We start from the raw sequence: 22,048 nt of genomic DNA, 5'->3' as shown, positions 1-22,048 counted from the left end.
GATTACTACTTATTTTATAACGTGAACAAGGATATGAAACAAAGAATTTTGAAAGGTAAAACTTGCAAATCTGCACAGAACCACAAGAGTTGATCAATCCATCCGTCCACGCTCAAATGACGTCGTCTGTAAACTAGTTAAATGTATAAATACACAGGAAGACAAAACAAATTTCATAAATATTTATTACATATCAATGAACAGAATCAACTACTTTCACAGCAGTGGTCTACAGCACTTGTTTAAAATAACCGGTCAAATAATAATAATAATAATAATATAGTTCAGTTTCATTTGAGGCCACATTTGATACACAAACATTTACAAGTAGTACTTGGCATTAAAAACGATGGCGATACAATATTTTAAGACACTTGGTGTTTTTTTTGTAATTTTTTTTTTTTTTCCATTTTGATATCACAGAGAGGTTCAGCAACAGTCTAAACAGTAAATATAGATTTAAATACAAAAAAAAAAAAAAAGAAAGAAAAAGAAAGAAAACAAATATAAACCATGAAAAATGCCAAGACGGGAGGTAGAAAAAAAAAAAAAAGAGAGAAAGAAGAGCATCAGACAGAAGTACAGGAGCGAGAGGAGAGACGCAGAGTTTCGCCCTCCATCATTCAGAGTATAAGAAACACGAAAAAAGCCTCTTTGTAAAAATCCTCCTCCGTCTTCCCTTTTGTCTGAGTTGAGTTCTGGTGTTGCTGAGGCAGGCGGATGAACAGAGGAGAGAGAGAGAGAGAGAGAGAGAGAGAGAGAGAGAGAGAGAGAGAGAGAGAGAGAGAGAGAGAGAGGCGTGGGAAGAGGAGGCTCATGCAAAGAGTCAAAGGCTGCAGGTTTGTGAAGCCACCACCGGGAGGCGCTCTCATCGCCACACCAGCAAAAAAAAAAACAAACCCTGAACCCTGCTGGAGCTCTTTAACCTGTCAGGGTTCGTGTTCACACTGGTGCACAGGAGGACTTTCGATCATATTTCGTGGATTAACGGAAAACAGCCTAATTAACCTCTAAAAATTTAAACCTGTAATTAATGACGCCTTTAAAACTTCTTGCTAAACGAAGCGTGGAGGAGCTGAAGTCCTCTCCAGGGCCGACGCACATTTTCACAAACTCACCAAACAGTGTGGATTTAATTCGAAACCTATTTCGGGAGAGATAAGTGCTACTCTTTAGTGCTGCGTTCACAAGGACCGGCTCTATTTAATGTTCAGTTCATAGGAGGGAATTGGGACCGTTGACTTCCTCAAACAGTCCGAAGCTCCTGCAGCAGACAAACTAGGATCCGGAGATTCTTTATTTGGATTTATTAAAAAAAAAAAAATTTGCATAAATGTGAGTCATTTTGACTCCATGTAAAATCACCCTGAGCCAGATTCAACCAAACTAGTGTGGCTAGTTTTGGGCCACAAGTCACATATTTGACTCATTTTACATCTGCCACCGAAGGGAAAGGTTTTTAATTCATAGTGCAAATGTGTTTTTAATCAACGTTTTACAATTCAAACTAGTATTATAGTTTAGGTTTTACTCCACGAAAGAGTCCCACATTAACCGTGTGAGACGGTTGTACATCTACCTGATTAAAATACAATAAAACCTGATCTGCTAAAAGCTTAACGTGGACCTAAATCACGTGTTGCATCAGACAGTCGCAGTTGCGGCTCATAACGTACAAAAGCTCTATTTTAGATAATTTTCTACCTTCTTGGTTCACTTTTGCACTTTCCTGATACAACCCAGACTAATTCTACGTCTTTTTTATTTCCTAAAATATCCTAATTAACTTAAAATCTGTCATTTTAACTCCTGATTTTGCGGCTCTGCTTACAGTCGTTCCACTACTGTAATGACGTTCTCGTGTAAAATGGTGGGCGGCACGCGTGTGGCTGCCGTGTGAGAGATGGAGAGCCTCCGGCGAGCGGGATTCACTCAAACACACCGAAGCTGTGAGTTCGCCGTTGTAAAGCCGAGGTGAATCGAAACCCGGACTACAATCATGGCTGCTACTGTCAGACACCAGGATCCGGTGGCCGGAAGAGGTCGGGTTGGATGGAGGAGACGCTGGGAAATGGCACTTGTGGGAGACGTTGCCTCCAGCCCTGTCTGCCTGTTTGCTGTGAGTGAGGATTGAGAAGGTGCAGAGAGCGGAAAACATCATACCTCGACTAAATATGGGAATAAAATTGTCTTTTTTTTTTTCTTTCTTCTTTCTTCTTCAATAATATATCTATAAATATGCATCGCGAGCCAGGGGGGTCGCCTGCTGCCGCGTTGCGGTGTCATGTATGAACAGATGTACACACACATATGCATATCATACAACATCTGAGAGTGATCGGAAATAATCACGTCAATATACGACACATATCGGACGGGAAGGCGGCTTCGGAGGGGGGGGGCGGGGGGGGGGCGGTGAGCGCGGAGATCTCTGGGACGCCTCGGCGTGCAGGTTTACATTCACCGCGTGGATCTGGGATGGACTTTCCAACGCGTCTCACACGCGACCTCGTCTGCCTCTTTGGGTTACACACACGCACACACACACACACACACACACACACACACACACACACACACACACACACACACACACACACACACACACACACACACGTTCCTCACTCCCGTTTGCAACACACGGAAACCCAAGATAGAAACAGAACAAAAAAAATAATAAATCAAAATAAAAAAGTGGAATGAAAGCAAACAACAGAGGAGCGGTGGGAGTACGGGAGCGGGCGGGGCAGAGAAGTGCACACTGGGATTGTCTTCACTTTAGGTCCAGGACGTCTTCTTCGAAGGACGTGGAGAGTCCGAACGCGCTGGCCAGGGCCGGACTCTCCGCACACAGCACCACCTTCTCCGGCTCGGCCTCCGAGGTGGACGCGCAGTGCAGCTGGATGTCCAGTTCTGCCTCCGACGACTCGGAAACTAACCTGCCGCGCACGGAAGGGACGACGTCAAACGCTGACAACAATCAACTCTTTCATTAGTGCCGGAACCCGTGAATAGTTTGTGGAATTACCATGACAGACTCCGTTAAAACGGCTCTTCTGGCTAAATGCTCACTGTATGCAATTCACATGACATCCAGCAGATGGCAGTGTTGTAAAAGGAATCCGATGCAAGGAAGCAAAGTGAAAAACAAATTTGATGTTTTTGTTTTGGCCTCGGTAAAAAGGGAGGCAAGAAATGTTGTTTTTATGGAGGATATTTTGGTTGGAAGGTAGGAACATTATTGGAAAATGAATCTTGAAAAACTGGAAAACCAGAAGCTTCGACTATAAACATATATCAATTAAAAACTACGTCTGTATTTACTATTAAAAAAAATGTTTTTTTCTGTCAATTATAACTTTTTTGTTCTAATACACATATTTAATAGGAATTTTTTTTTGTTATTTGTTAACAAGTCTACAAGCTGAGTATATATATATAATTGACGAACATTTCTTTTTTTTTTGCAATTTATATTGCTTGTGTTATGTTTTTAAATCATTCATTCAAACAATACACTTCTCAGTTTGAACTATAAAAAACAACTACTTGTACAAATAAAATCATTGCATTGATGCCCAATGCTTTTTCTTTTGTTTTTACTAAATGAGAAAATTCCACCGAATGGTTGATTTAAGTATCTCACATTTGATTAACAAAAAAATAATATATATAAAAAGATGTTAAATGTTGAACTCATTTTCACTATGAATATTTTTTTGTATGTATTTATGACACATGTCAATTTCATGGACATAACAGAAGGTCTTGTCATGTTTTATACGTGTCAGTGTGTTTTGTCTATATGTCTATTTGGCCATGTTGTTTGAGCTGCGGTAGTAAATAAAAGTGCATAATGTTGAAACATTTTCTTTCTACGTTCTTTAAAAGGTGACTGAATTCCGTCCGTCTCACCCGTCACTGTTGGTGGACGTCAGCGCTCGTCCTCTGGGCTCCTCCTCAGTGTTCTTCTTGCTCATCTTTCTGTGTTTGACTGATCCGCTGTCGGGTTTCCCACTTGGCTCCTCCGTGAGACCTTCAAGCAGCAAACGGACCGACGTTTAATAACGGGGAAGAAACTCTTATACTGAAAAGTCATGAAAAGGGTCTGAAGAAACATTTTATTTTTTCATTTAGGAGTGAAACTTCACGCTGAGTGATAATCTCTGCTTGACTCTTTGTCGACTGATTAGTTGAGGCTGGTTTGTCTTGTATTCGGTCAAAATCTACTTTTTCTTTTTCTCAATAATTCTGTGGGCCTGTCTCTTTAAGAGACAACGTGCAAATATTACTATACTAGGCGAAGGTTTGATTTTAATCCTTTTATTCCGACGGATTTTTGGCGCGGTGGGAGAGTATTTACGCGTCCAGGAATAGTGTGCTATGACTGCGGAAAAAAGAAAAAGTGGAAAGATTCCATTCAAGGCGGATGGGATTTGAGTGAAAATGATTTTGCTGCTACTTCCTTTTCAGCAGCGAGCGGCACACACAAAATTTTATCTGAAATATTCTAGTCTATACGTTTTGTCTTGTACATTATATTTGAATAAAAACCTGTAGTATTTTAAAAGGCTTTGGGCTTTACTGTGAGTTAAAAAGTTATTTTATTATTTTTTTTTTTTTATGTTGTTGGCGCTAACACCAAGTCAATGGTACTCTCCCATTTACTCGACAATGCTTCAAGTGTATATGCATCGCTACACGTTTCCATGGCAACATTTTGAAAATGATTGTTTATACGGAGACTCGTAAAAAATTATGTCGTTTTCACGTTAGGCCACTAGAGGGTGCTGTTGATAGTTTTTGACATGAAACCACACATACAGAGAACAATGCGCGACAAACATTTTAGTTTTCAAAAAGTTGCATTTTCAGTGTCTCCGAGCACCGTTGTTGTGTAAACGAGACACGCATGTAATTAAAAACATAGTTTCAACAAATCTGACAAAGAAAATGAGAGTTGAATTTAAGTAATATGAGATATTCTGATTGGATCAAACATGAAAAATTATTGTTATCTTTCTTTTTTTTATTGTGTGTGTTATTTTTTTGTGTATATTGTAAATACTGTACATAGTACATGCTTTAAAATCTGTGAATATTTAGAATGTTGAACATTGTGTAAAGGTATTGAAAGGCAACTCAGGGGCAGATATAATAAGAGTAAATCTCTTCTGCTAAGTTTTTGTTACTAAGACTGTTTACTTTTATTTTAACCTTTGATTGAAATAAAGAATTTCAAACCAAAGCAAAATTTAAATATGAAGAGAAACACACTTTGCAGAGACACTGACGAAAAACTAATATCAAAATATCCAGGATCTTTCATTAATTAAAAAAACCAAACTGTTTGAGGTTTATACTGGAACAAATTAGATTTATTTTCAAAAAAGACCAAAGATCCTGGAAACGAGTTATTGGGGCGTTAAAAAAATCCCAGACTTTACCCAGCAGCTCCTTCCTCGTGCGGCTGGCGATCTCTTTGATCTCCATGCGGGACAAGGAGAGCGAGTGCGTGGCGGAGATGAGCGGCGCCGGGGGCACCATGGCGGGGGCCGGCGTCGTCAGCACCTTGTTGACCAGGGGCGACTTCAGCGGCCGCTCGATGCTGCGGCCCACCAAGTTACACAGCGGGATCTTGAAGATGTGCTTACATGCCGCTTCGCCTGGGAACGAGAACCCCGGAGAGAGGAGGAGGAGGAGGAAGAGGAGGAAGAGGAGGAGGAGGAGGAGGAGGAGGAGGAGAAAGCAGTGAGGAACCAGGGACGTAAAGACAGACAACAGGAGCAGGCATAAAGCAGAAGTTGAAAAAAAAGCAAAAGACACATATAAAAGGAGACGAACGAGTGGCAGCTAATGAAATATGGATGAAACTAATGGCCTGAAGCACTCCCATGCCTTTTTTTTTTTTTTTTTGCTTGCAACTTTTAGCTCATTACCGACAAAAAGTTATATATATTTAACGCGTACCGAGTCTTTTGAGACATTTGACTGCAACTAACGAACATCACGCCTCGAATGCGTTTTATTTTTAGTCCGGCTGGAGGTTGAAAGTGAAGGTATTGATGCGAACGTATCACCGGCGTGACGTTAAAGCGGGAAGTCGCGGGAGTTGGAGCTTCGCTTTAATAATTTAACGCTGAAATCAGAAGCGGGAGAACAATGTTAGTGTGAGGACGTTGAGGCCGTTCGGCTTCTTTTATACACTTTTCAGAGTTCTTTTGAATACGATTTTCAGAAAAATCTCAACAGTATTTTTGCCTGCAATGTGTAAACTCTGTATTTTATTCATCCATTACTTGGTTGTTACAAACACTATTACTACCACACCACCTTTAAATTACATTATTTTAAATGTTTTCTTTGTTGTGGAGTATACGTGATGAAAATGTCAATAAATGACTACAATCTAAACATGAAGCCAATTTTAATGATACTTTCTGGTGCAAAATGCCTAAAAAGACTTCTATTGTTGAATTTTCCATGTTTTATTTGAAATTTTCCTAATTTTCTAAAAGGTTCGGCGGCCGGATTAGAGCTTCTTGTAGGCCTGTTTTGGTCCACGGGCCTTATGTTTGACACCCCCTTATTTTTGTCCCGTGATGCATTCGAGGCTTGCTCTCATGCACCATACAGGCAGATAAACAAACCTTAAACCACAACTTAAAGGCTCATTTTGAATAATGCAAACTAAATTCCATCTTTTAATCAAATAATGATAAACGCATGCAGCCAAATCTGATTTTCAGTGGGCCAGATTAGAAAAATGAAAGCTTTCATTAACTACAACTCCAAGTGCAAGTACATCACAAAAATTTTATTCAATATATGTTTATGGAAAAATGTCACCTTTTGATTTTTTCTAAACCTTTTTCTAAATCTGAGCCTGTTTACGTGACGATAAAAGACCAATAACTCACAGTGACTATATTATTATATTAATTGGATGACGTGCCCATACGCATCGAAGAAATACAGTAACTTAAAGAAAACCATTGATTTACCTGTTTCAGTCAATTATCAGATTTCTTTCGTTATTTGTAGATGTAGAGAACTACAACTTAACTTCTATGTTATTTTTCTAAACATCCGGTCTTTTATGAATAGTCTTAGTTGTGTCGACGGTTTTAATTTCACTAATGTAAAAATGTATAAGGTTGAAAGCAAAGGCGTCTTTATCCAATTTCTCATAATCAGATAAGTTTTGTTATCTTATAAATCATATTGCATTATGCTGATCACTTGAATAATCAGATTACTCCAGATACTGGTTGGTGAGAGCATTTTTGTGTTTCTTCCAGCTGAAAAACTTGACATTTCTAAATGTTTGAGGGTGTTTTTTTTACTAATTTACCATCATGGTATGATAATGCTACGTCACTAGAGAAAAAGGCTCACCTGTATGTCCGTTAGTAAATAAACCAGAAACAGCGAAGCCTATTAAACAAAGATTTTGTCCTGTGTGACGTTTTAACACATCTTAAATGTGAAAACTGGCCTCGATTGAAACCCAAACTAAAGTTTCTCCAACAGAATCACACTTTTATCATGAAAGGAAGCCACTGCGAAGTGATTAATAGTCTCATTTATGGGAACAATACTCGATGTAGAAATTAATTATCCTTACGCCACTGAGTTAATGCAACATAACTCTTCAGCGGTTATTTACAGCAGATGATTTATCACAGAGGAACGACTATAAAGATGTGAAATGGATGCTTGTGAGTGTTTCAAATGAGCCAGTCCGCCTCGCGAAGCCGCGGCGAGCCGGCCTGCAGCGTCCGGGCGTGTCCACCAGGGGGCGGTGTTGGGCTCGGTTGAGGCGGTAATAACGCAAGGGCGAGAACGAATCAAAGCGGAAGCCGGGCTGCACAGAAGAGGACTGTCTCATTTGAGATGTCAGCAGGTGAGTGGAGAGTAAAGAGCCACGGAAGGGAAAAAAAACAAAAAACAACCCAGAGAGTCTGCTGCCGATGTTAGTGCCGCTACAGACCCGCAGTCACGTACCTGTACCGTCACAGAGAATACAAAAAAAAAAAAAAAAAAAAAAACAACAAAGCATGCAGTTTGTTTTGAATATATAATCATTGATTGATATATTCCACATGCATGTCTGGACCAGGAGGAAGTGTCTCACTCTATCACGCCGGGTTCTAATTGAAGACAAACTGCAGCTTTGTGCTGCAGGTTTGAGGATCACGCTGATCGCCAGCAGCATCTTGTTCACATTACTCCATGCGATTACATCACATGAAAACCTCCCCGAGGAGCAGATACGGCAGGCAGTTAGACGATGGGATTTTTGTCAGCAGCCCTTCAACCCCACCCCCCTTCATTTCTTCATCCCTCCCCCTCTTCATCCTCCCACCATCAGACTGTGGCACCGCTGTTTGGACCACCACTTTGGATCGAAGAGAGGAGCTGACAAAAGTCTCCATGGCGACAGTGCAATCTGTAAATCATGCTGCGGCAGACGTGTCTTCTCCCCCTTACCCCCCCACCCCACCCCACCACCACCACCAACACCACCACAGCTCGTACACAGCGCCTCCCCTTCCTCACACACCTCCTCCTCCTCCTCTTTAAATCCCTCCTCCTTTAGATTGACAATATCATTTCTTATTTTTTTTACTCTGCACCTTTTCCCTGATTTTCAAGTTTTAATTAGTTGGGATGGGGGAGGGGGTGGGGTGGGGAAGACATAATGTTCACTTAACATTCAACCAGCGTTCAAGTCAACATGCCGCCTTGGAGCAGACAGGGTGAAACACGTGCATGTTAGTGGGGCGGCATCATGAGTGCTTTTATGGAGCGAGGGCGGCAGAATCCCGCAGTACCTTCGGCGTCCTTAGACATGTACAGGGAAAGCTTGGTACCATACGGGATCCGTATAGAATCTGAACCAGGGATGAAGAAGAGGGGGTTACACCGACTCGGCACACACACACATACACACACACACACACACACACAGGCACATACATTTTCCTGTCTAAAACACACACACACATTCAGTCACACAGCAGCAGGTCCTCCGTTGGGTCTCTTGGTGTGGCAGAGTTATGTGCGTAAAACAAAAGGGAGAGAAAATGAGAATCCCTCCGAGAGCGATGATTACCTGAAGCAGCCTAAAAGCATAAATCCCGTCCTCAGCTAATTGCAGCAGCGTCAGCCAGACCTTCCTCCCTGTTAGTGTTAATGGGACCTGTAAATACCCACTCCCCTCAGGAGAAAGACTGGGCGGGACGCTGCAGCTGCAGGTACACAAGCGTTTTAACAACAGTCCTCCCCAAAAGCTTTGTTCTTCTCTGCGGTCTTTAGAAATACATGCGTGTCCCTGCAGGTCCAGCAAGGGGAGCTGAGATCACTGCCATCCATCAGTCTGTTGACTCTCAATGAACACAAAAACCTGTGTGCTATTAGCAGCTGGTTGAATCCAGAGGAGGTCAGGAACGGGGTGATGGGAGACTAAATGTACAATAAAAGAAAGAGGGGATGATGAATGCGGGCTTGATGGTTCATATTGATCCTCAATCATCCTTGAAGGTGTTCTCCCCCCCCCGCGGACACTTGAATGTTGGGGGGGGGGGGGGGGGGGGGGTATGTGTGCAAGCAGCACACTACCTGTTTGGTAATGTGTTGTTTTTGTATAAATTCAGTGCATCTTAATGACGGTCTGACATGTTTTTGTCCCGTGAACGCAGATTCATCACTCGTTTCGAATTGAATTTCTACCTTTTGTAGATGTCAGGTCAATAAAGTACTGAATGGAAATCACTCTCCAGACACTTTTAAGGGCTTTTTCTTGTCAGCATGTTTATTATCATCATCCATCCATTCTATATCGCTTCACCAAACACAGCAGGGTCACCGGGATTGAAGGACGTGATCCCAGCTAACAGTGTGTGTGCCTGAGTGTGTGTGTGTGTGTGTGTGTACACCCTGGAGAGGTCCATCACAGGACAAACACACACTCACAGCTAAAGAATAGAGTACCCAGAGAAAACACACACACACACACACACACACACACACACACACACACACACACACACACACACACACACACACACACACACACAGAACATGCAAACTGCACACAGTGTTCCAGCAGCATCAAAGCTAGTGCAGGGTTAACTTTTGATCTTGAATTTAAAAAAACTGAAGCCGATATTTACAGTTTCGAAAACTGCACTAACAATACGAGTAGGTCGTGACCTAAAAGATAATAAACTGCAATATATGTAGGCTATAAGTTGGAAAATGGACACAATGAATAGCCAGCGATGCCATAAGTTTAAGCTCTGTCAGGGTTCCACGGTGAGAAAAGATGAGGTAATACTCATGAGGGACATAAATGCAATTAAGTGTCTTTCAGTGAAAAAATAAAACTGTATTAAACTGTGGGATTCCAGCACTGGGGGGGGAAAAAGGCTGCCGCTTCATTGAGCCGCTCTGCTGAGACAGGTTTATGTAAATGTAGAGCTCGGGGTTCGGAGAGCGTCCGAAGTCAAGCAGGTCTCTGGGATATGTTGACATACGAAAAACCTTAAATATTAAAACTGCATTATAAAACATCCCCCGGTGTGTTTTTTTCCCCCGTATCGGTTCTTACCGTCCCCGAGCGGCGACGGGAACACGGGCATCTCGTAGCCAGTGGGCGTCTGAGGGGAACTCTGGGAACTGGTGTCCCTGGAACTGCAGTTGGAGGCTGAGCTCACCGGAGCCGAGGAAACGAAATAAATGTCCGACTGTGGGAGGAGCAACAGAGGCGAAGTGATGAAGGAAGTAGATCAATACGGAGAGAAGTTATTATGATGTCAACAGAGAGGATAAAGGCAGAAAGTAAAGACAAATACAGAAAACCGTCTCTGCTTGTGCTTTCAAAATTCTTACAGTTTTACAGAACGACAGCAAAGGAAGATATTACTACATTAAGCAGACACATTTTTATTATTTATCTTTAATTAAGTCTATAGGTTTGTAAGACGTGTAAATAAACAAATTATGACTGGTAGGTGCTTTACATCATACATTTCTTTGTTAGGGACTATGTGGTAACAGACATCGACAACTGTCCAACAATTTGTAATTGAATTGGAATTTTTTTCATGCCTTTGTTCTCACCCCCATGCTGGAAATAAATATACATCCATCCATGAAACCAACCAACCAACCAACCGACCAACCGACCAACCGACCAACTGACCGACCGGCCGACCAACCAACCAACCGGGCACTCACCAATCAAGCAACCAAGCAACTGACCGACCGACAAACCAACAAACCGACAAACTGACCGACCAACCGGGCACTCACCAACAATCAAGCAAGCAATCAAGCAACCGACGAACCAACCAATCAACCAACTGACAAACCAAGTAACCAATCGAATGACAGGGCACTCACCAATCAAGCAACCGACCAACCAAGCAACTGACCAACCGACCAACCAACCAACCAACCAACCAACCAACCAACCAACCGGGCACCCACCAATCAAGCAACCAAACAAACAATTGAGCAACCAACCAACCAACCAACCAACAGACAAACCAACTAACCAATCGACCGGCCAATTTAACGACTTAACAGGCACTCACCAATCAAGCAACCAAGCAAACGACCGACTGACCGACCGACCAACCAACCAACTAACCAACCAACCAACTAACTAACTAACCAGCCTACCAAGCAAGCAAGTAAGCAAGCAAGCAACTGAAATGGAAACATATGGAATCATGGAAGCAGTTTGTTTTTTAACAGAGTATTATTTAAAGTTACTTAAAGGACAAGAAGCAGTTTGTGAAACAGTCAAACTTTACCTCATGTAAAGTGGACACTGCTTGTGGCGTCTCCCAGGGGTCAGTACTGGGTCCCAAACTCTTCCATCTTATATATCATTGACATTTGAAAAAATTTCTAACTTTTTAAAATTGGTTTGATTTACACATGGCACAAGGGGGAGATTTCCAGGAGCTACCAACACAAATTACTGCAGAAAAATTAAAGAAGTGGTTTTACAGGAACAAACGATCACTGAGTCTAAATAAAACTAAACTAATAATGTTTGTCAATCGTAAAAGGAGAAAAATCTAATTTCTTGGTGTTGTACTGGATGCAAAGTCCAAGCAACAAAGCAGCCAACCGATCCATCAAAAGCGTTTTCATGTTCAAAAGGAAGACAAACACGCGGTGTTGAACTAGTTGATCATACTGACCCGTGAAGAAGTCAGTTGCAGCTCTGGGACCACTGCTGTGTACACGAGGTTGCCGTTGACCACCAGTCGGATCTCGATCGAGTCCGTTGTGAAGGCCAGGATGTAAGGAAATGCACAAACTGCAAAGGCAACACAAGCTCATAGACAAACATTCCGTGATCGAAAGAAAGTCGCTGCGCCGATTACTTTGACCGAGTCTGACGGGGTAAAATAAACTAAAACTGTAAACTACTTCACTGAAAATAATATTTTCAGCCACAACGGCATTCTGAAATGTCATCATTAGATGATCATCATGTGTGAAATCTGCCCGAGCTTCTGTCCTCCAGACTCTCTTTCTCTCTCGATGTCTCTGTGAAATGTACAACGAGGTGAGAGACACGGCGGGAAGGACGCTGGTGAAAGGAAACTCTGAGAAGAATCCTTTAAAGAAACTATCTGAGAGGTGCTGGTTTACTAAAGAAAAATAGAGAAAGACCTTGAGGATAATAATTGTTTGGACATTTCAGTATTTCAAAGGAATGGTCAAAGGAAAAGTAGATTATTGGTTCTTCAAAGAAGGCTGAAACACCTAATAGAACCCAAAAAGACTTAGAATTCAAGTAATTCATGGGATTACTATGTGATTAGTAAAAAAGTAAATCTTAAGAAATGACCTCCTATTTTTATATACATACACGTCGATCATTAGTATCAAATGTAGTATTTCTTATGTGTAAAAAGTAAGACATCATTGGTTTCCTTAGATAGAAATGCTGTTGTTTCAACAGTTAACCGAATATTGACCTTGACTTATTTATTGAGTACACGATGTGAAGTTCAAGAGTCATTTGTTTGAATTTGAATGGATGATGAAATATAATGGAAAAGTCAACAGTGTACAGGTTATCTAATCATACTTTCTCATGCAAATACTTGGATTATTTAAGAAAAATACACTTTTTTTCCCAACCAATTTTGATATATGTGCTTAATTAATCTGTACTGCATGCTATAGTGTCTTTGTAAGTGTTTGTGTGAAAGAAACATTATGGGATGCATAGTAACCCAGAGCAGCTGCGATCTGCAATCAACAGGGTCAGAATGTCCACTTGTGTTTTTTCTCTCTTCACCATGTCCTGCATTAATAACAACGTGCACGACCACACTCACGACCACACACATACACACATACACACACACACACACGGGCCTGATGGATGCTTGTGGTTATACATGGTGTTTCCATGGCGACAGCAAGCTCCGGCCAGGCCAGCAGAGTGTGCAGGGCGCGGCCGCAGCGGTAAAACCTACCGATGGCGTTGGGCATCTGGTTCCAGCTGAAGTGGAAATCCGAGGTGTTGGACTGGATCATCGGCGTGGAGCCGTTAAACGGACAGACTTTCTTATAGTAACAGACGTCTGGAAAATAGGAATAAGATTGAGAATGAAGGGTTTCGTCTTGTTTTCAATGCCTTTTAGTGTCTTTAAGAAGGAATCAAAGTCGAACTTGGAAATCTACGCTTAATTGTACTGGCATGAAAAATAACAAAAAAAAAAAAAAGACTTTCTTGAATTTTAAGCTTATGAGTTGGTTGTATATTTTCTGAAATATGTTAAATAATAAAAAATTAAAAAATAAAAAATATATATATATATATGTGTGTTAGAGCATTTAAAATCTTTAGGCAATAAAAGAAGAGTAACTCATCTCATGCTTGGTGCTTGATGCTTATAAATTCCTCATAGGTCTTTTTACATTGTGTCCCACTGCTGTGACTGTTGCACTTGTGTTTCTTACAAAAAATCTGATTTGATGAGTTTGATTAATCCTCATTACACTGAAAATAAATGACCTGAGGAACATGTATAGTTTAACCAAATTTCAACTTATTTTACTTAATATTTTTTTTAAATATTAATCACTATTTCTTCACAAAAATTAAAATGGAAAAAACGTGTTTCAAAGGTCCTTATGACCCACAGATCTTTCCTGCGGCTTTGACCTCCGTTAGACTTTCCCATTTGTACATATTTTCACAGGATCGTTCATAAACTGGAGCAGTCTTTGGTAAGATTTTTTATTCCACTGTCAAGAAAAAAAGATAACCGAGCGAGAGGGAGGCCTGAATCATATAACATCTGACATGGTCACAGTCCAAAGGAGACTCACAGTTGTAACACAACAGCAGACCTGCCTCTCCGTCTTCATACACATCAATGGCTGCAACGAAATTTACCTGCAGGCAAAGACAAGTCAGCTCAGAGAAACCGTCTCACCGAGATCCAAAGGTCAGATGTGAGGAACTGCTTTTAATCAATAATGTCAGGTCAAATACCCTTAGGATGACAATAATAAAAGAGAAAAAAGATAATGTTATTGTGGTAATTTTAAAGAAGAAATGTTCAAAGCAGAACAGGAGGTTTTTTTATCTGAACAGCTGTTCATCCTCCAGTCTGTTCATTCACTTCTCCTCTCGCTCCTCCTCCTCCAGCTTGTGGCCATGAATGACAATGTGTTGATTCAGTAAGCAGGCTGGTAATCAGCAAGTGAACACAGCCGCTAACTGGGCCAATTGAAGGGTTCAGTTCTGCTCGGCTTCAATGAACATCACATTAAAAATACATGGAGGCGGAGAAAAAAAACCCACCAGGGAGAGTGTGTGTATGTGTGTGTGTTATGGTTTGTCCTTCTATCCTAGTGGGGACCTAAATCTGCTTACACATTGATTCAAGAGGACTTTTGTCATTATGGGGACATGGATGGAAAGTCTATCTAAGAAATTGAAAGATTTTGTGGTGACAATGTGTTTTGCTGTCGGGTTACGGTTCGAGTTGAAGAAGCAGCAGTGAGGGCGATGGCAAGTCTGCACGAAATGAATGGCAAGTCAATCTCTACGGGTCAACGAGGCATTGAAATGCAAACTGTCGGGCGGTTGCTTCTCACCCTGTTGGCGTCTGCATGATGTAGCCTGTAGGCATCCCCAGTGCTCTCATTGATCAGGTCAAACTGATGTTTGTAGGCCACACAGATCATATTGTCGTTCTCGCCCGTCGGACCGTCCACCAGGGCCATGACCACCGGCGGGTCGCACAAGCAGATCTCCTGATGGGTGGATGATACACGATAACATCAGCACCGTTTTATCATTACCCTCCCGGTCTAAATTTAAGGTTTTCATTTGGTTCTTCGGCTCCCACAATGGTTTGGAAGGAATTCAGTCAATTAAATCCTAATGTGGCATTATGACTGTGATTCTTTTACCCAATGGGATTAACATAGAAATGTTTGTTGTGTCAATCCATAATTAACATGTCTGCTTCTTTCGACTTGACGGACTCTGAGAAAGAGCCAATCGGACAAGATTCTGAACTGCTTCCTGACGAATTCTCTTTTAACTCTCAATGTGACTCCAACTTATTAACTATTCCATTTATTTTTTTCCCCCCCTTCTCTTCATCATGAAAGATCTCGTTGTACCCGTATGTACTGAAACTCCTCCACCGGAGAGTCCGCCCCTGGGGCGACGGCGCTGAGGCCCTCGAATCGTGGATGTTTCCTGGTAATGAGGAGAAGTTTGTTCCTGATGGCTGCTACAATCCTCAACTCCGAGCCGTGGTGGGTGTTGATGGAGTACAAATGACAACCTGGTGCGAAGAAGAGATGGAGGGAGGGAGAGAGGGAGGGAGGGAGAGAGAGATGGAAAGTACATTGGACATGTGTTACGCTGTAGGTGCTTTTCCCTGGCATCATCCCACAGATCAATGCACAGCTGGCATGACACCAGCAGCTGGGCAAAATGGTGAGTGTGAGTACAGGAAGGACACGGATTAAGGTCACACTCCCAGCTGATTAGACACGTTCTGTCTGGATAAAAGGTATTAATCAACAGATAACGCGTCAGGATGCAGGTGATTACAAAGTAAGCTGGCAATAAAAATTTCACCACAATCTTAAAATTCAAAGCAGGTGGGTAGATATCTTTAAAATAAACGTGTATTGAAATAGAACCATTTTGAAATATGTTCGCTGAAGTATAAAGCTAATCCATATAGGTGGGTATTTCATAGGTTTAAAAAGACTTTCAAGGCCTCTAAATGTCACCAAATGATGCATAATTAAAAAAAGTTAAACTTACAATCTTTTCTAAACATCATATTTCCTTAGAAGAGAAAGAAATAGAAATACCAAATCAAAATTCCAATTAATGTCACTTTTTTTATTAGCTGTATGTTAATATCATAACATACCAGTACCTACCACGTTGGACCACCAGATGTCACTGTATGACGAGAGTATGCTGCTACAATATCACCCAAAAAAAAGCACTACTCTATTGACAACCCTACGCAGTAAATTTTAACTAAAGGTCATTAGAGTAAGAAACATCTGTAACGTATGTTGTTATGCAATAATATTAGTGTGGCCTCTGTTCTTTAGGCTACTGCGTAGTCATTCCAGATGAGCTATACGTAAAGACACGTCTAAATAAATTTCCTTTTCATGGTGCATTTTTTTTTATCAGGTGTGACTTAAAGTTGGGGAAAATACATTGAATAATAACGGAAAGCAGTCATGATGTCCTTTCTTTGACGTCTTAGTGTTTTGCTGTCGCCACGGCTAAAATCATTTGTAATCTAACCAGCTCACTCCAGCCTGCCCAATCCAATAATTAATAACAAACCCCACAGAGACTGGTGCGCTTGGAAATTACTAACCAAAAAAACTAACACTGGCAAAATTTATTGGGAAAAAGAGAATCTGGGTTTAACATACTCGTAATTCCAAAAGTGTAATTGTTTACTTTCAACAAACATTACCTACAAATAAAGGATTTTAAAGCTGCGTTCAATAAGATAAGCTAAAATCATCCTGTAGATTTATAGTTTGACTCGTTAAATCCACCATGACGGTTAAAAGAACCACCTTGGTTTTGACATGTTCATTGAGAATTCTTCTTTGTTTTCATCCGATTCTATTATTATTATCATTATTACTATTCCAGCAAGAAAATTCCGGCCAAACTTGAAAGTAACGTTCAAGTTTCAAATTATATCTTGCAACGTGTTCTGCTTGTTGGTTTGTTGGGATTAGTGTGCGGGGCGCGTGCGATGCTCAGTATACTCCCGCATGCCTTGTACCTTTAGTTTTCTCCAGTTTGTTCTCCCGGCTGTCACATTTGCTTCTGACGAGCTGCCGCTCCTCCAGGCCTCTCTTCATCGTGCTGAGCCTGAACACGTAGAGCCGAGCATCCTTCCCTGGAAGCGAAACAAAAGACGCTTCTGTTTTCCACAAAGGTTACTCTTAATTTGCCGTGTCTCTCTCTCTCTCTCTCTCTCCCTCTTTTTTAAAAGCAGCCTCCCACAAACAGACAATGGTGTCGCGCTGGAGGAGGATTACGAGGAGGCTTCTTAAGGCGTGTGGGCTCTTAGGGGCTTTATCAAAGCCCACACACAGTCGTGACAAATGCTCGTGCTTTCATCACGTAATCACTATCAAAACCAGCTGAACCCTGTTTGTCAATATTAGGGCGAGCTAATCATCCCCAGGGTGATTAACTGGATGCTCCTCTGGTTGGGGCGAGCACGAGACAAACCCCCCCCGGTGTCTGTTGACACACAGTGAATTTCCCTAATAATGTCACTGTTTCCACTTGCATGTCAGTCCGTCTCCCACATGTGGTCCTGCAGGATAAGCACACATGCACTTGCTTCTTGCTCACATCGCGCCCAACCCCCTACCATACCATGGATAAAGGTCTCTATTGGTCAGCTTTCTTAGATCGCTGCGCAAGATCAATGTGTCCGCTGGACCAGTGACAATGGAAATATTAAGTATGTACTCAACGACAGAGAGAGAGAGATGACATAATAGGAGTGTAATGGGGATACTGACGGAGGAGAGGTGCTGTAAATACTATTCTGAGTCAATGAGAGGGTGATAAAGGATGGGGGCAGAGTGTGATGAGCAGGGCGTGGGGGGGGGGGGGGGGGGGGGGGGGGGGGTCCTCCTCTCCTTGTGGCTGAAGTCTACCTTTGTCAGCTCGGGTGATAAGCAGGTCCTGAGGCTCGAGAACATGCATCTGCTTCACCACCATTGTCCTGTCGAAGACCTGCACCGGAGGCAGCGTCTGAGTCTCTGAAATGCAGCGCAAAAAAATTATCTGGGCATATCTGGCAAGCAGGGCATTATTAAAAACAGCAGATAGGGATATCGACGGTGCGTCACTCACCACTGCCTGGCAGCGCTGGATCGGGGCCTGAAACACGGACAGCATCATTATCACCATCATGTCAGCTGTTGGCTTTGACATTGGGACGAGTATTGAATGGGCATGGATGGGTGGCTTTATTTTAGAGGGCGCCGGACATGTCGATTGGGATGACCTTACCGTCAAGCAGCATGACTCCTGCTGCGTCGGTGGCGGCCAGCAGGGACTGACCCCACGAGTCGGCGCACACGATCTCATAGGGGAACGTGCTGCAGAATGACTGGGACTCCCATGGCTGCAGCGGACAACACATTACAGTTCATTTACACTTGGGTTGAACAAGTAGACACAAGAAAGCGTAACAGGATGAATTTATTCAAGTTCCCAGGATCTGAATTAGAAAAGGACTAAAAGAGTACAAGTAGAAAAAAAATTATGGAAAATATATATATATATGTATATATATGAAAAACATCCTATTAAAGATATTTAGCACCTAACTTTCTTCCAAAGAGTTGAATATTAGATTCTGTATATAAACTATGTGACTTTTTCAGCCGTTTCCTGAATTTTGACAGCTATAATGTTCCGATGATGGTTCTGGACTCTGAGATAACAAACATAATGAAACTTTAATGTCGTGGTCAAAGCACCACATTTGTTGTTTCATTTGTTTATTGGAATATTATTACAATAAAAAAAGTACATTCCCTTTTGAATTTATCATTAAATTGTACACAAAACTTTGTAATTTATTGTGAATAATTTATGTATTTTAATTGTCAATAATTTTCAATTTTTCTGCAGTTTTAAGAGATGCAACTGTGTTTTTTGTCTCTGCTCACTTTTATCAACTATTGGATGACGACACTCAAAAAGTAGTGCTTAGGTTTTATCAAATATTATAACCAATATTATAACCAAATACCAAACTGCTTTTGCTTCAAAACACTGACTGACTTCATTTACTGTCTTGTAAACATCAAAAACAAAGAATAAATCTATGCAGCCTGTTTCCTGATTGGAACATTTCTGGATATGTTCAGTTTCTCTGATGGAATACTGAGAGGTAAACGACCCCTCACCTCTTTCCTGCACAGGCCCGTGGTGACGAGGCTGGTCGGGGCGTCTCCTCTCACGATGGTCTTCAGCTTCAGAGCCTGGAAGAGAGGCGACATCAGGCGAGACGCAAACTGCAGATACTTGTGACGCTTCGGTGCTGGAACGAGTCTTCATCGGTATGAATTCAGCATTAAAACTGCTCCCACGTGGCTAATCGTATACGCTATTTGTAGATTGTTTACAGTGATGCAAGAAGGTGTAAGCAGCACTTCACTGGAAGTGAATACACGGGATGGGAAAGAATGATTTTCAATCTGTATTTAGTTCTCAAATGTTTATTCTTATAAACAGCTCTCGTGGTTTCCTTCAATAGTGTCTCCTTTTATTTTCCAAGAAGAAAATGTGACAACGTAAATGAAAAAGTAGGAGGAATAGTCACACTTATTTAAAACTAGTGCAAAACCAGTACGGGGACAGCAGTTGTAAATGTTTTAAAAAATACACCCGACTGCTGCTAAATAATATAAATTATATACAAAGATTAATAGAAAACCATGGCAATGGCAAAGTTTCAAGTCAAATTGTATATTATTTGTAGTTTCGCTTCGTAAAAGTTTCAGATTTACGCGACAACATTTTGAAAACACGGAAACGACAGAAATGCTGAAAACTATGTACTTTTCATGTGTCAAATCAAACTTTAAAGTGTTTTACGGGTTAAAAAAAAACAGCATGGCATACGAGAGGTGCAGTTTTTGTAATGAAAACCACACACACACACATGAGCAGAGAACCATATGGTGTAAACTATAACAGTGGCGGCCACGGTGTCCATGCACAGTAGCAGCGTTTCAGAAAAGTTCCATTACAGCACAACGCGTCGATGCTCCTGCTTTGTGCGAATGTAAAAGGCGGAAAACGAAAACAACCAGTGACACGAAGAGCAAAGGTTAGAAGAAAAGAAGGGAAACGGCAGAAGTACTTGGACATGTTTGCTTTTGTTCTTGTTCAAGAGATTTGTTTCAAAAAGCTTCCAACTTTGACAACCTAACGGCTTCAAATGCCTTTTTTGTTTGTTATTTCCAGCAGTTTGATCATAGTGAAGGCCACAAAAACAAAATTATGACTAACAACTGTTGACAACTGAAACTACTAATTTGAAGTAAAGTGCAAATGAAATAGCGGGAGCGTCGCCTTACTGATTCAAAACGCATGCAACTGATAAATACTCTGAAATGTACAATATTTATGGAATGCTGGAATGATATTTGATTTATTTGTGATCATTTGAGCTTCTTTCTGGCATTACTATTTTTTTTAAACAAAAATTCTCACCGGCCCAATGAAGACTTGACGTTGCACGTAGCCTACGTATGATTTATAATATCGACCGACCAAATTTACTTCATTAAGTAATAGTTATGGTATATAGGTCAAATTAATCCTAATTTAAAACTTTTGCCATTTTATTTAAACTTCATAAAAATGTCTAAGATAAAAGTCTATTTTGAGGGAGACCAGGCGAAGAGGCACGCCGGTACAATACAAACACGCAAGTATATTTAATATAAGTAAAAACTTAAATATCGGTGGTGTAAACTAACACCTAAAAGCACCTTAAATCATTGCTACGTAAACAGGCCCTCAATCATTAATTTCACCAAGCATCTTTAACTGTTCTGCATATTGTTGAATATCATTTACTCCAAATGTTTGAAAATGTTGGTTAAAGCTCAAATGGAAGTAAAGGGAATCTTTTTATATTTCCAGACTATTTTCTAGTTGGTGGCCAAAGTAATGAGCCAATCCTATCCGATACTTAGCAAAAGATAATAAGTTGGTAAAAGTGTCCATTTTGTTTCATCTAATCAACTTAAAATAATCATCAATTGAGTGAAGTAGTTAACAATTCACACTTTTTTTTTTTTAGATAATGAGTGAAATATCATGAGTGAAATATCATCATAAAGTGTTAGTTTAAAGTGCATCCATGCCTGCAGATTTTAGGTTGGTTTTTTTTTGTACGAACGTGAAATCTAAGTGCTATATCTCAGTGAGAATGAAGTGCTTGATTACAACTGAACCCTGAAGTGCTCTCGAGCGGGAAAGCTGATTAGAGCAGCAGAAATCTGTAAAACATTATCCCCCCGCCATCTGTGACAAAGCTATGCTGTCTACTTTTATTCCCATTTTAACTTTACATGTTCATTAAAGGTGCAAAATGTAATATTTCTGTTTGACATAAAATGAGTCCAACCTCAAACGGTGAGCCGAACGGGACATTAAAAAAGTTGCGCTGTTGTCTTGAAGACGATTTTGTGATATTTTTGCGAATCGTTCTCGACAAGCTTTCGCCACTCGGTGGCGTATCGAGCCGAAGGTTTTGTAATAATGTCCAATAACGTAATACCTGACTAGAACATAACCATTTTGGCCATTTTAAAAATAATAAAGTCAACAATGTTGTAATTTGCCAATAGTGTAATTATAATTTTTGAGTCAATAACATCTTTTTTAATATGTAATTTGCTGGCATAGGACATTACTGAAGTAGTTGTACTTGTTGATGGATTT

The 22,048-nt window shown here is 40.9% G+C and overlaps 1 protein-coding gene across 1 annotated transcript in view; it reads right to left on the bottom strand.

The window, feature by feature from the left end:
- Positions 1-331: 331 nt before the first annotated feature.
- The window catches only part of garnl3 (GTPase activating Rap/RanGAP domain like 3), an 84,134-nt gene continuing 62,417 nt past the window's right edge, over positions 332-22,048 (bottom strand). Inside the window, exons 17-31 of the mRNA XM_080476937.1 lie at positions 19,498-19,572; positions 18,593-18,707; positions 18,434-18,460; positions 18,235-18,339; positions 17,343-17,459; positions 15,682-15,848; positions 15,148-15,306; positions 14,374-14,440; positions 13,515-13,622; positions 12,222-12,340; positions 10,616-10,751; positions 8,838-8,897; positions 5,448-5,666; positions 3,916-4,036; positions 332-2,939 (exon numbers count right to left, since the gene is read on the bottom strand). Of these exons, the coding sequence (XP_080333063.1) occupies positions 2,774-2,939; positions 3,916-4,036; positions 5,448-5,666; positions 8,838-8,897; positions 10,616-10,751; positions 12,222-12,340; positions 13,515-13,622; positions 14,374-14,440; positions 15,148-15,306; positions 15,682-15,848; positions 17,343-17,459; positions 18,235-18,339; positions 18,434-18,460; positions 18,593-18,707; positions 19,498-19,572 (1,761 nt within the window). The 3' untranslated portion in view covers positions 332-2,773. The remainder of the gene's footprint in view (positions 2,940-3,915; positions 4,037-5,447; positions 5,667-8,837; positions 8,898-10,615; positions 10,752-12,221; positions 12,341-13,514; positions 13,623-14,373; positions 14,441-15,147; positions 15,307-15,681; positions 15,849-17,342; positions 17,460-18,234; positions 18,340-18,433; positions 18,461-18,592; positions 18,708-19,497; positions 19,573-22,048) is intronic.

The sequence above is a fragment of the Lipophrys pholis genome, assembly GCF_963383615.2.
Source record: "Lipophrys pholis genome assembly, chromosome: 12".
Classification (NCBI taxonomy): domain Eukaryota; kingdom Metazoa; phylum Chordata; class Actinopteri; order Blenniiformes; family Blenniidae; genus Lipophrys; species Lipophrys pholis.
The sequence above is the reverse complement of the archived record's forward strand: the minus strand, read 5'-3'. Positions and strand labels throughout refer to the sequence as shown.